Here is a 19,876-nt window from a genome sequence, read left to right as displayed (position 1 = left end):
AATGTTCCCTTCAGTGGGAAACCAGGGACATAAGTGTTTGATATAATCAAAATATTTCAGCAACTGTTTTACTTTAACCTTTACTCCTCGTGCCTTTAATGCCTGTCCGAGCTGTTCAACAAAAAGCTCATGTCGGCTCATTTCTTGACCCATGATCGCCGTTCACTTACCGAGGTGAGGTCAGCGCGGCAGGTTCCCGCGTAGCCTTTTCCTCTTCTCTACTTGGCTGGCTCCTCGAACGGCGTCCTTCACTGAGTCCCCCGTTCTCGGGCCCCACGTTGGGCGCCACTTGACCCGTCCCGCAGGTCGAGCAACGAGGACCCTAGAGGGGGAGTGAGGATGAGAAAGGGGCAAGAGGCACAAAGAATGGAGACAAGACAGTGCTCTGATCAAGTCTCATTTATTCTTAGTCAAAACAGTATTCTTATAGCTCAGGAGAGGAGGAATTTTTCATTCGGTGGGAACGCAGCTGCAGCTTGGGCGTTATCTGGTAGATATGAGTTAAACCGCAGGACAACAATCCCAGGGACAGAAAGAGGGTCGTTGCCCTAGTAAGGAGTAAACAACTATTATGGGATGGTGAGGCCATGCCAAGCAGAACTTTAGGATGCCAGTTAGTAAGACTTCAGCTGAGGAACTTTTTAGTTCCCTACACCTAAACATAAGGATCAGATGGGCTCTCAGAGGGTGGGACCCAGGGAAGACATGGAAGCTCCATTACTGTCATCCAGTGCCTAGCCCAGGGTGTCTTCTCCATGTAGCTCTTCCTGGGTTATGTTTCTATAATAAACCAGTAATAGTAAATAAATCCTTTGATACATGTAGTAATTTTTTTCTAGATATTTATAACCTAAGGGGGGTAATGAAAAGTCCCATATTTGTAGTTGACTAGACAGAAATGTGAGTATCCTGGGCACCTCATTTGCAGTTGGCATCAGAAGTGACAGCAGTCTTCTGTCACTGAACCTTGAACCTCTGGGGTCTGCACATACTCTGGGTGGTTAGTTCCAGACTGAATTGACCTGTAGGACAATTATAAGACATGCCATTGGAGAACTGGTTATTCATGGAAGATTAAAACCCTGTATCTCATATGAAAAACTTGTGGGTGTGATGCTAGAATTGACAGAATGCATGTTATCTTCCTATATCAGGTGCTCAGGGAATTTGAGAAGACTTTATGTTCACTCTCCTCTCTCTCTAAGACCTCTCACACATTAAGAAGCCATATTTACTGTTTTTCTTTTCTCTGTTTTCACAGAGCAAGGCCTGAGGCAGTGTATCCTATCATGGGAGCAGTGGAAGTACAGGCCTGTGAACCTACACATATTCTTGTCTATCCCTAAGTGGGCTATTTTTCCAACATCTAAAAAGCCAAAACAGTGACATCAAGTTGCAGGGAAAGGAAAAAGTTTTTTTAAAATGAGTATTTTAGTGAAAACATTGAAGGGAGAATGGACAGCTGATGCTCTCAGACCAGAACTCTCCAGTGGATTATATTTAAGTTCTTTTAAAAAAAATAGGTGAAAAAAACCAAATCATGATTAGGGGTTTCAAAGTCATGGGCCATGAGAACTACTCAGTTATGTAAGTTTTTATGATCTTTTAAATATGATTAATTTCTCCCCTGGCATCATTCATTTCAGGTTAATTGGTTATTAAGGTCCAGGGTCTTCCTGTCTGCAAACACAAAGTTCTGCAACAAGTTTTAGGATAGTGTTGATGATGTTACTTTAAGAGCAGAAGAAAGATCTGTTCCTCTGCTTTTAGCAGGCTACATCTTACTCTTATCTTGAGCAATATATCTCTTGCAACCTGTCTTACTGACAAGTTTCCACTATTTTACTCACAACTGCCAGGTTGTTTTTCTTTTTCATGAAAAATTATTTGTTTATTTATGGAAAGAGGAAAGGATAGAGAAGGAGAGGGAGAGAAACATTGATGTAAGAGAGAAAAGTCAGTTTGTTGTCCCTTATGTGTACTCTGACAGGGGACCAAATCTGCAATTGAGGCATGTGCCCTGATTTTATCTCAAAACCAGAGACATTTTTTTACTCTGTGGGACAATGTCCAACCAACTGAGTCATACAAGGCAGGTTCCACTTATTCTTCAACTGGAAATTATGACAGCCAGCTGTGAAAACAAAGGATATTTTTTCAATATTTTAGATGCCTCTATCTCAGCTAATAATCAAATTAACAGAGACAGATTAACAAGAGACAATGTACAAATCTGTTATACTGATGAATATTCTGAAGTGATAAAAATAGAGACCCAAATGAGTATTGGGTAGTTAAGACTTACATGCTATTCTGAAGATAAAGAACAAAAAGCACTTCTGGTCAAGATGGGAGCATAGGTAGACACACTTTGCCTCCTTGTACAACCATAAGAAGAATCACAAGTAACCTCAAAACAAATACACCCAGTATGGCCAGCAAATCAAACTGTATGGAAGTCCTACAAGGATTTAAAGAAGCTATATTCATTCAGATGGGTAGGAGAGGTGGACTCATGGAGCCAGGGCAAGTAGATGCAGTGTGTTGGTAGCAGTGGGGTGCAGCTGGTAGAATGGGAAGTCCTACCTTCACATGTGATGGGTTAAAATCAAGAGGGATACATTGTGAGAAAGATATCCAAGCCTCAGCCCAGACCATGCAGCCCAGGGTCCCAGCACCAGCCAACAAGAAGCCTAGTAACTTCTGTCTGTAAAACCAGAGGGGTTGGAGCAGCAGAAGAAACTGTCAGTTTACCACACCAGCCTGGGACATATGCAAACCCACCACTAGGGCATCAGCTAGAGGGACACCAGTCATATACAGAAAGTGAGTGAAATGATTGGAAATGGGGGGAGTGTCAGGCAAGCCTCCAGAAGTCAGGCAGCAGCAATATGTTCCCTCTTCAACCCCTCCCCCAACATGGAACCACAAAGTGAGGAAGGGGTTTGCCCCACCATGGCAAATACCCAAAATTTCACTCCATACAACTTAGCAGGGGTGCTAAGGCAGGGAGACAAAGCTGCTCTACCTAGTACACAGAAACAAACATAGAGAAGTTGCCAAACTGAGGACACAAGAAAATGGCCCAAATGAAGAAACAGGAAAGACCCCAGAAAAAGGGCTAAGTGAAGCAGAGATAACCAAACTATCAGATGCAGAGTTCAAAACACTGATAATCAGAATGCTCAGAGTTCTCATTGAATATGGCAAAAGGTTGAAGGGAGAAAGGAAGGCACACTAAGTGAGATACAAAGAAGTCCAAAGGAAACCAAAGATGAAGGGAAGGAAGCAAAATTCAAATAAGTATTTGGAACACGAGGAAGAAATAAACATTCAGCCAGAACAAAATGAAGAAACAAGAATTCAAAAACATGAGGAGAATTTGAGAAGAGTTTGGGGCATCTCCAAAAGTGCCAACATTCAAATCATAGGAATGCCAGAAAGAGCAAGAAATTGAAAACTTACTTCACAAAATAATGAAAGAAAACTTCCTTAATTTGCAAAGGAAATAGACATAAAAGTCCAGCAAGCACAGAGGATCCTAAACAAGTTGGAACCAAAGAGGACCACACCAAGACACATCATAGTTAAAATGTCAAAGCTTAAAGATAAAGACAGAATCTTAAAAGCAGCAGAGAATGCAGAGAGTTACATACAATGGAGTTCCCATAAGGCTATTCGCTGATTTCTCAAAAGAAACTTTGCAGGCAAGAAGGGGCTGCCAAGAGTATTCAAAGTGATGAATAGCAAGCACCTACAACCAAGATTACTCTATCCAGCAAAGCTATCATTTAGAAACAAAAGGGAGATAAATTGCTTCCCAGACAAGGTAGAGCTAAAAGAGTTCGATATCACCAAGCCCTTATTATATGAAGTGTTAAAGAGACTTATTTAAGAAAAAGAAGAACAAAACTATGAACATTAAAATGACACCAAACTCACAATTACCAACAACTGTATCTAAAGAAGCAAAAATAGAATAAGCAAACAACTAGAACAGAAACAGAATCATAGATATGGGGGTCATTTGGAAGGTTATCAGCTGAAAGTGGGAAAGGAGAGAATGGAGGAAAAGGTAAGGGATTAAGAAGCATAATTGGTAGATACAAAAGAGACAAGGGAATGTTAAGTATAGTGTTGGAAATGGAGAAGCAAAAGAATTATATGCAGGATCAATCAACATGAACTAAGGGGTGTGATTGCTGGAGGAAAAGAGGGTACCTACAGGCAGAGGGGGTTAAAGGGAGAAAATTGGGACTACTCTAATAGCATAATCAATGAAATATATTTAACAAGGTACCAAAAGCATTATGGTTTGAGGTTTCAAGATGCAAAAAAAGCCATTTCCATGGTGATTCCAAAGCAAATGAATGATAAATAAATATCTGCTTGGTATTACCATGTGAATGTTCCTCACTGAGCTCGTCCTCCACCTAAATACTTTCTAGGAAGTTAAGAGGGAAGTTCAAAGGGTTTCTTTCTGAGCCTTCTGTTTCCAAATAACAAGATCAGAATCAATATCCTAAAAGGCAGGTCTGAGGCAGCAACTCTGCTTCCCTTCCCAGCAGAGCCATGGCACTTAGGCTGGCTTAACAAGTCTAACTGAGAGCTGAATTCTAGTCTATCTGGTCATTTCATTAAAGTCATGGAGTACCTAAATTATTATAAAACAAGATAAAATATGAAATATTGCTTTGTCAGTCAAAGTATATCAACTTTTGACTTCGTATTACAGAAAATCCAAAAGATACATTTGAATCTGCTAATAAAAGATGGGACAACTCTAATAGAAAAATTAAAAAAAAAAAAAAGGAAAGATGATGATTGCAACATATGCATTCCTATGGTGATCCCTTCCTGATAATAAGTATCTGGAAAAGTGACAAAAGCCCCAATAGTCCCTCTCCACAGATGGCAATCCCATTAGTTCATTTGTTAGGGTACCATGCTGGAGCACAAAGCAGCTTTCCAAGTACTCTTATATCATAAAATATCAGAACTTACCCTAGATAACATTTAAAGAGCTCAAGATCTCTATAGACTAACATTCCTTTAAAGGCAAATGCAAAACTCTGAAACTTTTGGTACACTGATATTGCTACGTTGATATTTTTTTAGAACTAGGTATGATTTATTCCAGAAATGCAAGAAGGTTTCAAATTAGTGAATGATTAAAATAAAATACAAATACATGTAAAAAGAAGATATGATCACCTTGAGTGAAGTCAAAAAGGCATTTGATAAAATTCAACACCCACATGATTTGGGGGAAAGTTTTCAACAGTAGAAATAGAAGTATATATAGCTATGCTCTTTTAATGCCAATGTTACAATTCTAACTATGTAATGTGTTCCAATACCTGGTGAATAAAGACTTCCACTGCTGTTCCTCCTTCACCCCTAGGAGAACTAACTTCAGAAATTTTTTGGTCAGATTACAAGAAAAGATATCATTTTGCCTCTATGTTTTATTTCTATTACCTCCATTATACCACAAAGGGATTGATATTACCATATTAATATATAATGGTAATTTTCCCTTAATAATTCCAGTAGACTTTTTTCTTACTTTGGCAATAGGATTCTCAGCTTCACCAAGAAGCAGATGGGTGCATCAGTTGAAGGTTTGCACCGGTAGATATTAGACTTATTACATAACTAATATTAAGGTAATAGCACCCAGTTATTCTATTTTGTGAGTTTTCCAAAGGAAATAAGGAGATGCAAAAAATATTTCTGCAAGTATGCTTGAAAATTAGAAATAGTATAACATCCAAAGACAGGGTATTAAATAAATTATGGTTTTCTTAATATTATAACATTAAGAAATACTGTGTTTTGATATAGCATCTACAAAACTGTGAGTCAAGTATATAATTAGCATATGAGAAAGGTGCAATATTGAATCAACAGAAACATAGATCTGAATAGATGCATAACCTCTGTAACTCACACCAGAGGTTATAGTTTAAAAGGGGGGAGGGGCCATGCAACACATATTCAAGGCTATAAGAATAGGTAAAAGCATGAAACTCACGACAATCTCCCACAGTAGTTCAGACCTGAGGCTCTCTAATGGCATAGACATGTGCTCCAGTTGAAGGGCTTAGACATTCTTTGCTGCTGGATTTGTATGTCAGCCTAGTATTACATTTGAAGTGTTCAGTGTTCAAGAAGATAATGTATTAAATGTGTAAATATAGGGATTCCTGCAAGGAGTTGTGGGGAGGAAACTGTAGATAAATAAATAATTAATTAATTAAATTTAAAATGTGTTTTGGGCTATGGTGTTCACAGCATCTCTTTTGTGGGGGTCTTAGTTCCTGGAAAGTAAATCAACACATGTGTTATGATATTACCCATAGCTGTTCAGGAAGAACTAGGAGTCCTGTGGCCCTGGCTCATGTCTCAATTAGTGTTTATGCTATCGTTACTTACTGCTTAATCACATCTTTTGTAGACTTCTTACATGTCCCTAATTTTAATTAGTGTTTGCTGAGCTTGTTGTTGCCTAAAAGACTCCAGTCCCATTTCTATTGTGGAGAAATTGGGACCAGGAAGTCTCTCAGAGAGGGACCTGCTCAGTTTCAATATAGTTCAAGTACTTTTATGTTTAACTTCATTTACTTCCAAAAATGGGTACAGCATGAAAGCTCAGGAGAGGTCCTCATGTCACTTACAACAACACTTGGGCTTATAGGGGCCCCTGCGGTCAGGGTAACTCTGTGGTATTGCTGTATTTTTCTAGTCAGTAGGAAATATTGGGTGTATATGGGTGTGCAGGACACATTTTGATTATTAATTACTCATTCATTTTTAGATTCTGTAAATGTGTAATGAACTCAGACTATAAACCTACCAGGCTCTGTCTGACGCACTGGGCACACAGTAGTGGTGAAAGAGACAAACTGGACATTATTGCTGATGTCCAACGATTTAGTTGACAAGTAATAGTTAAGAGGCACTTCAGGATGCCTTAATATTTTTAATCCCAGCCAAATTATTGACCTCAATGTGCTCCTCCAGAACTTTTCTGAATCTCTTTCACAACTCATCTTATTTTTCTTACTCCCCACATTAAATTCTTCAGAAAATTCTTTGACTCAGTGCTCAGAACAAATTCAGAATCCGACACTTGTCTTCACTTTCGTCTGACCATTCCCACCTGTCCCCTGGATGACTGCACTTGTCGTCTCACTGAACCCCCTGCCTGCAACCCAGCAGCCTCACAAGTCCTGGCTAATGTGGAGGCTGAAAAACAGTAATACTGTACCTCCCACCTTCTCAATTGTGTTTTATTGTGTTTTTTTTTTCTTTTTCTTTTTGGCTGGGCTAATCAACTGAACAGAGACAAATTAGAAGAGGAAATGAATGATCATGGAGAATCCACATAAGTATAAAAATTCCAATGACTGTGAGGCAACATTGGATATACAAAATATTTTGGACAAAGGAGAAAAATAAAGAGACAATGGGGGTCTTAATTTAGTAGTCAAACTGATCAGTTAACAGATACTTTAGAGAGGCAGATTTTACATGGCAAGAGAATTCTTTCGAGGCAAATCGGAAACAGTGAGACACTGGTGGTGTCTAGATAACAGCTGCCTCCCTGAAGCCTTTATATTCACCATATGTGATCAAAGGAGCCTAAAGTGAGCATCCTAACATTTCTCCTGAAGCCCATTTTCTGTCTGAATCTCCTGACAGGAATGTGTGGAGGGTCAACAGTTATTTCTGAGTTTTGTTTCTGAATAAACAGCTTAAAATCATGATTCTAAAGCCATAGTTTTAGGGTGGCAAGATGTTGGTGTCCTACATAAACAAAGATTATGCTCACCCTCCAGGGGCTCCCCAATTCACTGAGAGGAAAGCCAAGGTTCTGGCCGATGGCTTCTTTACTTTGACCTCATCTACTCTCACCTTCTGATCTCTCTGCTCCAATAAGTTCACATCCTCTTTGCTGAGCCAACATTTTTGAAATGAAAACGCACACACACACACACACATACACACATACACCACAATTATGCCTTAATTTATTCTAACACACTGTCACACATTATAGGTTTGCAGTTGTTTGGATTACTGTGTGACTCCACCACCAGGATGTCGGGTCTCTTAGGATTCAAATTTTGTCTGTTTTTTATCTGATTAATGGAGAGTCAGCCAGAGGTTGAGCCCAGGGTAAGTGTTGTTTGATAAGTGAATAAAAAAATTACAAATATGATAATGGTTAAAGGGGTAAAATATTGAGTGTATGACTTCACAGAATGGAATTCTGACCAAAATGAAGAACCAGTTAAAACTTTATAAAGAGAATCATCTAAGAGAGAATGAGCCCAGGCAGACATGGAGCTCATGAGGGGGCAGGAATGAGAGCTGCAGGCAGAGGACACAGCATGTGCCAAGGCCAGGAGGCAGGAGTGTTGAGGGAAGTAATTGGATTTTACTGACTCACTGTGGTGAGTAAGTGAGCTAGTATGCCTGATGTACCCAGTATACAGCCAGTGCTAATAAATGGCTGGTATTGTCACTATTGCACCCCTGTGGGAGCACATCCATGGTCTGCCCACTTGGAAAGAGCAGTAATAGAGGAAAAATATACTCCCCTCATGACCACACAAGCAATTCATAACATTAAGCATGAATTACAGCTTGACTGATGTGTAAGTGACAGGCAATAAAACATATATATGTAGAGTTTAAAGTCTAATTAGTGTTGGCTTACACACGCCATTTGTGTCCATTTCACCAAAAGTTTCTTACATGCCTCTGTAATCCATTCCTCTGCTCCGCACACAACCACCAGAGTATTTAGTCAATTACTCATTTTCTTTCTTTCTTGATATATAAATTTGTTTTCTCTGAAAGTCTATATAAATAAAATTATGTAATAAGTTCTTTTGTTAATATGGTTTCTTTAATTCAGCATAATTATTTTATAAGGTAAAATTTACATGATAAAATTAATTATTTTAAAGTAAACAATTCAGTGCATTTACTGTAGTCACAATGTTGTACAGCTACCATGTCTACCTAGTACTAAAATATTTTAATCACTCTTATAAAACGCTGTACCCATTACAGTATACCCTAAATTTGTAAAGCACCAACCTTAATCTCTCTTCCCCTCTTCCCTCTTTTCTGTCCCATACACCCTGTCATGACCCATGCCAGGTTGCACATCTTCTGCTCCCACTGTCCCAATGTCAGGATTCCAATCTGAGTCCTCACAATGTTGTCCTTTCTCCAAACCCTGTGTCTCACCTTCATGCCCATCCTAGTCTGGGAGAAAGACTCCCCCACCTCAGTACATGAGTTCCAGTGGCTCCTCCTGCAACAGGAAGGTCAGACCCTCTCGAATATCATTCAACTTAATTCTGAGCTTCCACCTAAACCCTCCTGCATGACACCTTTAGATCCCCTTGGAGACATACAAGGCTTTACAGTTTCTTATTCTGACCCTGAGCAGACCCCATTTCTCCGTGACTTTGCTCTGTGTTCACCTCTGCTTGTACACAATCCACCTCTGGCCAGGTCCCCAAGGTTCTCAGTGAAATATGCCAGAGGCCACAGGGAGCAGAAAAGGAATAGAACCAGAGAATAGCCTGGTGGCAGGCTCTCTAAGGACAGGCATGTGGAATTTGTAAAAACAACAAAGAAAGCAAATAATGAGGACACTGACGTCCGCCCTGAGCTGCGGGTCAGAGAGGGCTTGAAAGAGGCTCCTTCAGTGCAGGCCTGCGGGTGGCTGACGTAACAGACCTGCATGTTTCCTAGAGGAGTTGAGTTTTATGACAGGATATATTTCATAATCTCCGTGACCTTGTTTATGGAAGGTGTAGTGACACGGATGAGGAATGAGAAGACTGTGGATGGTTAGGGCGCTGTGGTGATGTGCCCTTTCATGCAGGCACGTCTTCACGGATCTGAGCCAAGGCTGCTTGGAGGCAACCTGGGGACAAGGAGGGTCTGAGAAGACAGGTCATCTCCCGCTGTGGACATCAAGTCAGAAGAGAGACAAGGCAATTGCAAATGTTTTATTAAAAAAATTAGCAAGACTAGGAAAATATTGGAAGAGTTATGAATATGTTGAGGATTGACACTTTGAATAAAATGACATGATTAGCTAGTTACTAAAGATTATGTAAAGTAAAACATATTAAAGAATTTTAAAACTAAAAGTAAGACTGTATTAAAGACCATGCAATAGGGCAGTGAGACAGAACTCAACAGCCCTGATTCAAAAGCTGGAGAGACTTTAAGAACAAGAGAAGGAACTACAAGCATATGTTTTTGGTAATTGACTTCACACAAAAGAAAAGAAAAGCTTTTTATAAAATCCTGACAGGAGATCTTTCTATATCTTGGGTTTAAATTTTCCCAACCAAGGTAGGCTTCTACTCTTCCTCAAAGACTGGAACACAGAAACACCAGGAAGATTATAATTCAAAATAAAAGGGTGAAGGTATATGTGACAGAAAGTCTTTGATTCTTAACACTGGCAAGATGCTTTCAAAAGGGTTTGTATATATTTCAAAACACCAGATAAACAATGGCCAATTACCAAATTACAATTACATTCTTAATGGAATAGTTTTAAAAAATAGATGTCATAGACCTTTAGTCAGAAAGAACCTGTCTAAAGTTTCCTGACTCTGAGGGAATATGAAGGCCCGTAGGTTATAATAAAACTGCTTTCTTCACAGTGGAGGGAATCACAGCTAAATCTTTCAGCCATGACCTAGTTTTTATCTCCATTAGATCCTGCAGTTTATAAATATATGTCAGTTCTGAGCAATGTAGGCACAGGTGCAAAATAGCTGAGAGTCCTAGAATAGACCCAGGATTTCATCTCTACGGAGACTGTCCTTTTGGAGTTTTCTATAGAGACAGTATATTTTTCTGCAGCCACCTTTTATTTTTATTTTTTGATCAAATGTCATATCATACAAACAAGAGTATTCTTGCTCCTGCAACATGGTTGCTGTAATTTGCCTTGTCCTTATTAGTTACTGAAATGAAGAGAAACTGATATTCAGCATATAGTTTTCTCTGATGCAGGCTTTTCTATAAAACATAAGATGGAGGTTCTAACCACCTCCTGAAGTTAGGAAGCTTCCTTCTCACACTTCACCTTCAGTCTCCCTAGTTTTGGGTGATTCCTCTTCTCTAAGTCATACCAAAAGAACCATTAAGTCAAACATGGCTTCTGTAAGGGTGAAGTTATTTCTAATTCTGTGGACATCAGGCTGAACTAGGACATTTGATCTAAAGCCTTGTTTGTATTGTAGCAATTTCAAATATATTTTGTTAATAAAAGGGACAGAGTCACACTGAACTTATGCAAGTAAACCTATTGCCATGAAAATAAAGAAAGAGTTTAGATTAAATGGAAACAAGTCAAACAGAGAGAAGGTTAGTGTTAGTACCCATGTGTGTCTTTTAGCTTATTCTAGTTGTGCACAACAGTGTCCAGATACCCTCCACCCGACTCCTCGGACAGGAACAGGTCTGGGATAGCTGCAAGCTCATCACGTGCTCCCAGTGGTGAATCATATAACAACTGCACCTACTCTGGGGGACTTGGTGTGTCCTGCACAGTAAAAGAGTTCATCTGAGACCAACCAACAGTGGGACCTGGTATAAAATGTAACCTTAATTCGACAACCATGACAGTGTGAGCTTTACTTATTGAGCGTTCATTGACTCACTGCAAGTCTTCCAACAATTTTCCACTTCACAACACATCTATTTAAAAAGTGCAAAATAATTTATTCAGAGGTTAATAACAGACAAGAAAAGAAAGGTCACTCATATTTTACACCCAGTTTGAGGGGCTCACTTTCACAGAAATTATGGGGTAGGTGACATCACACGGAGAATCCCCCCATCCTCCATCCTGACAGGGTCTATGGAGAAGGTTCTGTAGCCACAGGACGGCTTCATCCTCTTAAAGAGCCACAGGCCCTTGCTGCTGTAAAACCACCGAGGGGAGAGCGCATCTGTGTAGCAGCAGAACCACAGCGTCCTCATGCCCTGTGACTGTGGTGCTGCTGCCTAGGGAAGCTGGGCACTGTCACAGCTCTGTGGGGAGACAGAGACTGTGACAGATAGAGAGTGGGCTTGGGCTCTGGGCCTACTGTGCGCCTTCCCACATCTCAGCCACTCACACAGGCCACAGATAAGTTTGTACAGGTCACCTGAGGATGGTCCTCAGCTCTGCAGAAAAATGATTCTATTTGTTGAGGTGACAATGTGTAAAGAGAGGGCTGAACCTCCTCTCTGACCCCAGATTACCCCAGAGTGAGACCTGAAATATTCCCATGGGCATCTCTGTACTATCAGCACAGAGAACCCCTTCCCAGACCACAAGTCCAATAACTGTTGGAAGGCATTTTTTAGATGTCCAGCCGGTAGGGCAATTAGCTGAACTTGGGTCCCTGGAACCGGACCCCCGCAGTTGCATGCTCCGACCACGCAGAACAGGGAACTTAACCTAATTGTTATTCCTTTGAGCAGTGACCTGGTCCTTTGAACAATGACCTGGGGAATAGTAGAAAATTTTTATTTATACAAGCTGTATTTCTGTCCAAGTTCCTGCACCTGCAGGAACAGGAATGCTTTATAAGACCCCCAGACCCCAGGGTCGGGGCTGTTCACCTAAGTCCAGCTTGCGGATGGGTGGACAGTCACTGGCCAGCTAACAAAGACTCTTTAAATTCTAATTTGGTTGTCTCCAACCGTTTGGTTCTCACACTTGGTCCACAACAATAATGTCATCATCAGGGGAAATTTTCCTCTCGTGACCTTTCATCGATCCTTTCCTAGAGCTTATTAGATTCCAAACAGTCAGTCCCACTCCTCATATAAATACTTGTGTATGTTTGGGAAGACAAGCTTATACCTTCTGTCCAGCTCTGAGGCCAAGGAAACTTTAGAGTCAGTGGGAAGGCATTTACCTGGTATTAAATACTTAATTATTCAATAAAGATAGCCCCACCTAGTCTTCATGACTTGCATTTGAAGAAGTTTTATCTGACTTTATTTTTCAATGTGAACAGGTCTAAACTTTCTGGCCTGCAAATTGAATAACATCCTGAAATAAGTCTCAAGAGAGAACTTTATTATAATTTTAATAAAACATAGGGACTGCAGAAATAGAAGAAAACTACTTGAGACAATAAGGGCTGAACATAAAAACCCAGTTAGCACGATACTCCATGGAGAAACACAAAAACATTAATAAAATTGTGAAAAAGATGAAACTATTTTTCCCCCAGTTATTCAACAGAGTACAGGAAGCCCTGGATGAAGTTAGGTGAGAAGATGATATAAGTGGTATTCAAATTGGAGAAAAAAAAAGAAAAATTATCTCTTTAACAGACAAAGTAACCTGATATGTAAAAAACCCTAGAAATTATGCCCTCCACAAACAAAAAAAAAAAACTTTTAGAACTCATCAATTCAGTCAATGGCAAAAAGAATATCAACAGTCAACATCATTTCCATTTGGTTGTAATAACAGTGAACAAAACCAAAATGGAATTAAGCAAACAGTTCCATTTACAATAGCATCAGAAAAACACAATACTTAGGGGAAAATTAAAGAAGTCTGTAGCATATGTATACACTGAAAACTACCAAGTTTCCTGGAGAAAATTAAAATTAAAAAACAAATAAATAGAAAAACATCCATGTTCATGGATTTAAAGACTTACAATCAACTACAAATTTGATACAATCTTCATCAAAAACAATAATGCCATAAGCTGCGAAAACCCTGCCTCTGTCCCCTTCTATCAGGCTCCCCAAGAACCACTGCCAGGCTGCTCCTCAGCCTCCACTCAGTGCGTCATCTGAGGGCCCTGACTGCCAACAGCATCCGCAGGATAAGAAGACTTGTGACTCTGAGGAAGCAACGTTTTGTATTTCTATGGAGCTTCTGAGAGAAGCTCAGTCCTCCGGACCCAGACCCGCCTTGGGAGCAGAGCAGCAACAGTCTCGCCCTGGTCTAATGCAGACACTGAGAACTTTAGCTTACGCTCTGAAACTGCCATCCTCGGACGCTAGCCGGCACACTCCCTCCACCTCAGCTTGCCTTTCTTTCCTATCCTCCCCCGTCTTTGATCAGCCACTGTACCCCTAATGTCTTTCATCGTTGGTATCATTTCCCACCTAATCTCCAGCCATCAGCCAGGTTTCATGCTCCCCAAGCCTTCCCATCCTTTTTGCTTTCTAGAAATTTAGTCCCTCAGTGGATAATCTTTTTCTCGTCTTCAGTTTCTCATTATCCCTTTCCCAGCATCCCGTCTCTCATTTCCCTGGGTTATCATGTCCTACAATGTGGGAGCTGTGCCCTTGAGAATAGGTAGAAACATGTTTCTCTGGTTACTTCTAGTTAGAGTTCCATTCTCCCTTCTTCCTCATTCCTACACACCCACCCTCCTACCACCCTGTGTTGTGACTTTTTCAATGTTTTTATGTTTTCCCCTTTGTATAGAAGAGCATATCACCCCATAGATTTCCCAAATCAAATGTTTGGTTTCAGTATCATAGACATTACTCTGAGTCTTTAAAAATCTTATTCTTTTTTTCTAAAAAGCCAACTTGCATCTCAAGATCATACCCACGTTTTGAAAAATTGCACCCTCTTCTTCCCCACCCCAATTTTCTGACTCCAGTACTTTCCTTGTGGGTGGGCCTCCCAAACCAACTTCATCCACAATATGTGGTCTTCAGACTCTTCTTGAAAACCTGATCAACTCCCCTTTCCTTCTTCATTCTTTTCCTCTTAACACATCCTTCCTCTCTGCCCTGCTTCTCTAATCATTACAATTTTCATTTTATTTCTGCCCAGGACTTTATTCCTTCTTATATCTCCTGATGGCCACATGGATTCTAAGATCATCTGGCATGCAGATCTGTCTAGGATTTTTGTCTGTGGTCAGAAGCCAACCAGAGCTAACAAAGCTAAAAATAACCCAGAAAATAATGTCTATTTTCCAATACTGTGTCTCCTGTTTGTGGACTTTATTTGAGATAGGCACACAGAGTTTATAAAAAATGACAACAAAAGCCAAGAATGTGTTCTGTAATGTGGGTGTCCCCCAGTGGTCTCTGATTAACTATAGAGGAGAGAAGACATTTGATGCACATGACCAGGAGCTGGGGACTGCACCCCATTGCCTTTTTAAAGAGTCGCTAGCATCTGTTTGCTAATTGGCTTTACAGAAAAGTAAAACTTTTCATAAATCTTCACAGGAAGTCTTTTTACCTCACAGCTTAAAGGTTCCTTGCCCAAGTTCAGCTTCTATTCTCCCACAGGGACTGAGACACAGAGACACCAGGAGGGTTACATTTTAAGGGATGGGCACAGGCCCTTGTTACAGATACTTTCTAAATCATAACACTGGCAAGAGGAATTTAAGGAGACTCATTTGTATTTCAAATGGGCAAAAAAATGTACATGCAGTTACCAACTGCAATTACATTTCTGAACAAAATGCTCTAAAAATATGAAGGTCAGAGGCCTGCAATCAGGAAGAAGTTTTCTAAAGGTTAGTGAGTCTGGGGGAACATTAAGTCCTCTGAGTCATAGCAAAAATGCTTTCTGCACAGTGGAGGGAAACCCAATTGAATTTCTTTCAACCAAGGCCCAGGTTGCATCTCGCCGGTTCCTGCCATTTATAAAGAGGTGCAAAATGACTGAGACTCTCTGAACAGAGCCAGGATCTGATCTCCCAGAAGGCTATGCTTCTGGAGTTTTCCATTCAGACATCACATTTTTCTCTACAGTCACCTTCCTTTTCATTAAATGTAACCCTTCAGAGAGAGGTGTGTTCTTGATTCTACAACATGGCTTGTGTCACCCAATTCAGCCTGATAAGGTGCAGAGCAGCTGACCTTCACCACATAGTTTGCACGGGTGAAGGTTTTTCTATAAAACATAAAATGGCTGTTTTAACAGTCACTCAAGGTTAGGAAGCCTCACTGTCACACTTCACCTGCAGTCTCTCCAGCTTTGGGTGATGTCCTCTTCTGCAAGTAATTTCAAAACATCCATCAAGGTCCAGCTGAACTTCATAAACACTGAGGTCATTTCTAATTTGATGGGCATAATTCTAAACTAGGACATTTGAGCTAAAGCTTTCATTGTATTACCAAACTTTCCAATTATATCTTATCAACAAATATAACAGAAATGTACTGAACTTATGCAAATAATTTAATTGACATATAAATAAGAATGCTCAATAAACTTTAGAAATACTTTGAAGACATCAAAGAGGAAGACAAAGATGAGTGTTGCCACCCTATTTGGGTGTCTTTTTGTGTGCAACAATATCCAGGTGCCTTCCACATGTTTGCCACCAGAAGGGATGAAGCTCAGATTTTTGAGCTCATCACCTCTTCCCATTGGTCATCACACTAGTACTGCTCATCCCCTGAGGGGCACAATGTCATCTCCACTGTTGACATGGTACAAATGAGGCCAACCTGAGGGGGGTTGGTCTGAAATGTGACCTTAAGTCAACAATAATAACAATGTCAGCTCACATTTTTGAGTATTTGTTGACTCAATACACACCTTTTAAGAACTATTCACCTCCAGAACAAATCTATTATAATAATGCAAAAAAACTTTATTTAGAGATTATCAACATAGAGCGGGAAAGAAGGGTCAGTCAATCTTCAACCTCACCTCAAGAGGCTCACTATAAGCAGATACTATGTGATTGTAGGCTTCACACAGGTATACTCCAACATCTTCCCTCTTGATGGGATCTATGGTGAGGCTCTTTTTGTCAGCAGACAACTTCTTTCTGTCTGTGACCTGCAGATTTGTGCCATTTAAGAACCACTTGATGGAAACTGCATTTGTGTGGCAGGTCAAGACCACAGCATCTTCATTCTCTGTGACGGTGGTGTTGCTGCCTCGGAGGATGGGTATTCTCAAAGGCTCTGTGGAGAAACAGAAAATGTGACAGACTGAGAATGGGCTTGAGACATGGAACCATGCTGCTTCCTCAGAGATGACAGCCACTCACACTCCACATTGAGCTTGTAAATGTCACCAGAGGCCAGTCCTGGCATTTGGAGAAGCACAATTGTCTAAGTTCAGGTGACAATATGTAAGGAGAGTCCTGTATCTCATTTCTGACCCCATATAACCCCTGAGTGATTCTGTACATGTTCCCTCAGACATCTCTGTGGTAGCAGCACACAAAGCCCCTTCACAGCTCATATGTTCTAGTCTCATCAGCAGGTAGAATTTTTCTCTCAGGATCTTCTTGTTTTTTAACTATGTTTTATTGATGGTGTCGTTACTGTTGTCCTAATCCTTTTTTTCCCCTTTGCTCCCCTCCACCAGTAAACCCCTTCCCTCCAGTAATCCCAGCCCTCTTAGTTCATGTTCATGGGTCATGAATATAGGTTCCTTGGCTTCACCCTTTCCTAAATTATTCTTAACTTTACCCTGTCTATTTTGTACCAACCAATTACGCTTCTTAATCCCTGCACCATTTCCCAATTTTCCCCCCTTCCCCCTGCCAGGTGAGAACCTTCCAAATGATCCCCATACCTATGATTTTGTTCCTATTCTGGTTTGATTAGTTAGATTTTGTAGTTTTCAATGTGGTGAAAAACAAGGACCTACAACCAAGATTACTCTCTCCAGCAAAGCTACCATTTAGAATGGAAGGACAGATCAAGTGCTTCCTAGACAAGGTAAAGCTAAAGGAGTTCATCATCACCAAACCATTATTACATGAAATGTTAGAAGGACTTATTTAATAAAGAGAAGATCAAAACTATGAACATTAAAATGACAACAAACTCTCAACTATCAACAACTGAATCTGAAAAATAAAAACAAAATCCAACTAACCATGAACTTTTATTGATCTTTCCCTAGAACTTTTTTTGACTTCATAAAACATCATGTCCCATTCCTTGTGTAAACTTTATGTATGTAGGGGAAGACAGGCTACCACCTTTGTCCATCCAATACCCAGAAGTCAGAGAACAATCACTCACCATATATTTTAAGTTTTCTGAACCTTATTTCTTTTCCTGAATCTGGGCAGTAGCTTACTACTGTGTACAATCCAGTGTCATTCATGGTGACATTCTTTAACACCAAGGACCCATTGGAGTTCATTATCACTCGTCCACCTTCAGGACATTCTAAGTGACTAATTGAGTCTACTTTAAGAACTGCAATCATATCATTTTTTTTCAGGCTTGTCCCCCTGTACCAAATGATAATTCCAGCGTTCAGAGTGTTATTGCCAATAGGTAGAACCACATCTTCTCCTTCAGTAGCATGGATGAAATGAAAATCGATATTGGCTGTGATGGGTAGGCACCAGAAGCTGAAGAGTGAGACTAGGAAATAAAAAAGAAGTCAACATTTTTATCTATGAATTGGGATGGAAAGATGAGGCCCTGAATCCTGAGCAAGTCCCTTCATCTCTGAGCCCTTGTCTGGGTGTGAATGTGTGTCTCCCATGGTCAAAGTCAACAGCATGGCCACCATTACTTCAGCACCTCTGAAGCTGTTACTTTTTCTGTTGCCAATACTTCTCTACAGGTGTTTGTCCTGCTCACCCCCTCACTGTGCTCAACCCATGCTCACACTCTGGGCAATTTTTGAAAGATAACTCTGTTGACCACCATCTCTGAAGATTCTCTGTTGTCACTTTCTGACCTGCCCCTGCTCTGCTTTTTCATGGTACTTGTGGGTACCATGACATCAGAGCTAGATCTTTCCTTGTCTCTCTGTCCTGCATAGAACATGGGGCCAATGAGAAGGGGGCTTTGACTGATCTTGAACTTCCTTCACTGCAACAGACTTCAGATACATGGGGTTGAATAAACAAGTGACCCCAGAATCCTATACCTTGTGGAGTATATTTGCCCATTCTGGAGGTTTTGGTAAATACAATTCTAGCACCCCTGGTTAAGTATTTTTCTCATGTTTCCTGACAAAAATTATTATTATTACTATCAGTTTTCATAAATCAATACTCAGTGATGTAAAACAGGAAATGAACAGCAACGGATGTTTTCCTGCCTCTCACCACTTACAGATTATGAGATCTTCCCTGTGCTGGGTCCCCTTCCCCATCCTCCTCTGCTCCTCTGTCCTCTACCCTCAGGTCCAAACAGAAGCCTTCCCTCTTTTCTCAGAGCGCTGGTTTCTTCGGGAGATCCCAGCCAGCCTCTGTGTCAGATCCTTTGTTACCCCAAGGGATTGTCTTCTACTTACCAGCCAGCAGGAGCCCTTGCCAGTGGACAAGTCCTCTGCAGGTAGAGACTGAAAGGGATCCCATGGTGTCTTCCACCTGCTCTGTGGCTCCCTCTTTGAGAAAAGCCTGAGGTTCAGTAAGGCTCCCAGGCACCTCTGTCCTGATGGTGCAATCTGCTGTGAGTTCTACCTGTGTGCTGGGCTTTATTCTGGGGCAAGGTGACTATTTTTGTCATGTGAGCTGGAGGCAGGGTCTGTGCCCAGGACCCTCCCACTCCCTGTCCTCATTTGTGCCACCAGTATGCCTTCTTACCAGTTTATTGTCCTTCAATATGTTTTTGTCATGGACATTGCTGAGGCCTCTGAACACCACACACACACACACACACGCACAAGCACACACACATATACACATACACACACTAAACCATGCTCACACACTGTGTTAGGAGAAGCATAAGCCCAAGATTCTGAGCATTCCCCACAGCTCCCTGTCAGGTGCACAGTAGCCTCTTCCACAGCCTCTATGCATCACATTTGACTTTTCCCTTCATAGGTGGAGTTTTTGAGCTCCCTCAGAACAGGCTGTCACAACGATGTCACCCTTCCTGTGTATCAGATCAC

At 40.7% G+C, this 19,876-nt stretch overlaps 1 protein-coding gene across 1 annotated transcript; it reads right to left on the bottom strand.

Annotated features, from left to right (window-relative positions):
• Positions 1-16,684: 16,684 nt before the first annotated feature.
• On the bottom strand, positions 16,685-19,337 carry LOC149995100 (cell adhesion molecule CEACAM21-like). The gene is made up of 2 exons (XM_090259120.1): positions 19,274-19,337; positions 16,685-16,965 (listed from the first exon to the last, which is right to left on the bottom strand). Exons 1-2 carry the CDS (start codon positions 19,335-19,337, stop codon positions 16,685-16,687), a joined length of 345 nt encoding a protein of 114 aa, XP_090115246.1.
• Between the last annotated feature and the right edge of the window lie 539 nt (positions 19,338-19,876).

This window comes from Furipterus horrens, unplaced genomic scaffold (genome assembly GCF_987537825.1).
Source record: "Furipterus horrens unplaced genomic scaffold, mFurHor1.1.pri manual_scaffold_13, whole genome shotgun sequence".
In the NCBI taxonomy this organism is placed as follows: Eukaryota; Metazoa; Chordata; class Mammalia; order Chiroptera; family Furipteridae; genus Furipterus; species Furipterus horrens.
This window is presented reverse-complemented; position numbering and strand designations above follow the sequence as displayed.

What these genes read in the sequence shown, in the direction of transcription:
- LOC149995100 (XM_090259120.1), bottom strand. Translation starts at nt 19,337, where the DNA reads ATGGGATCCCTTTCAGTCTCTACCTGCAGAGGACTTGTCCACTGGCAA. An exon ending in GCAAGGGCTCCTGCTGGCTG is followed by an intron (nt 16,966 to 19,273) that starts GTAAGTAGAAGA and finishes GTTTCTCCACAG; the next exon opens with AGCCTTTGAGAATACCCATC.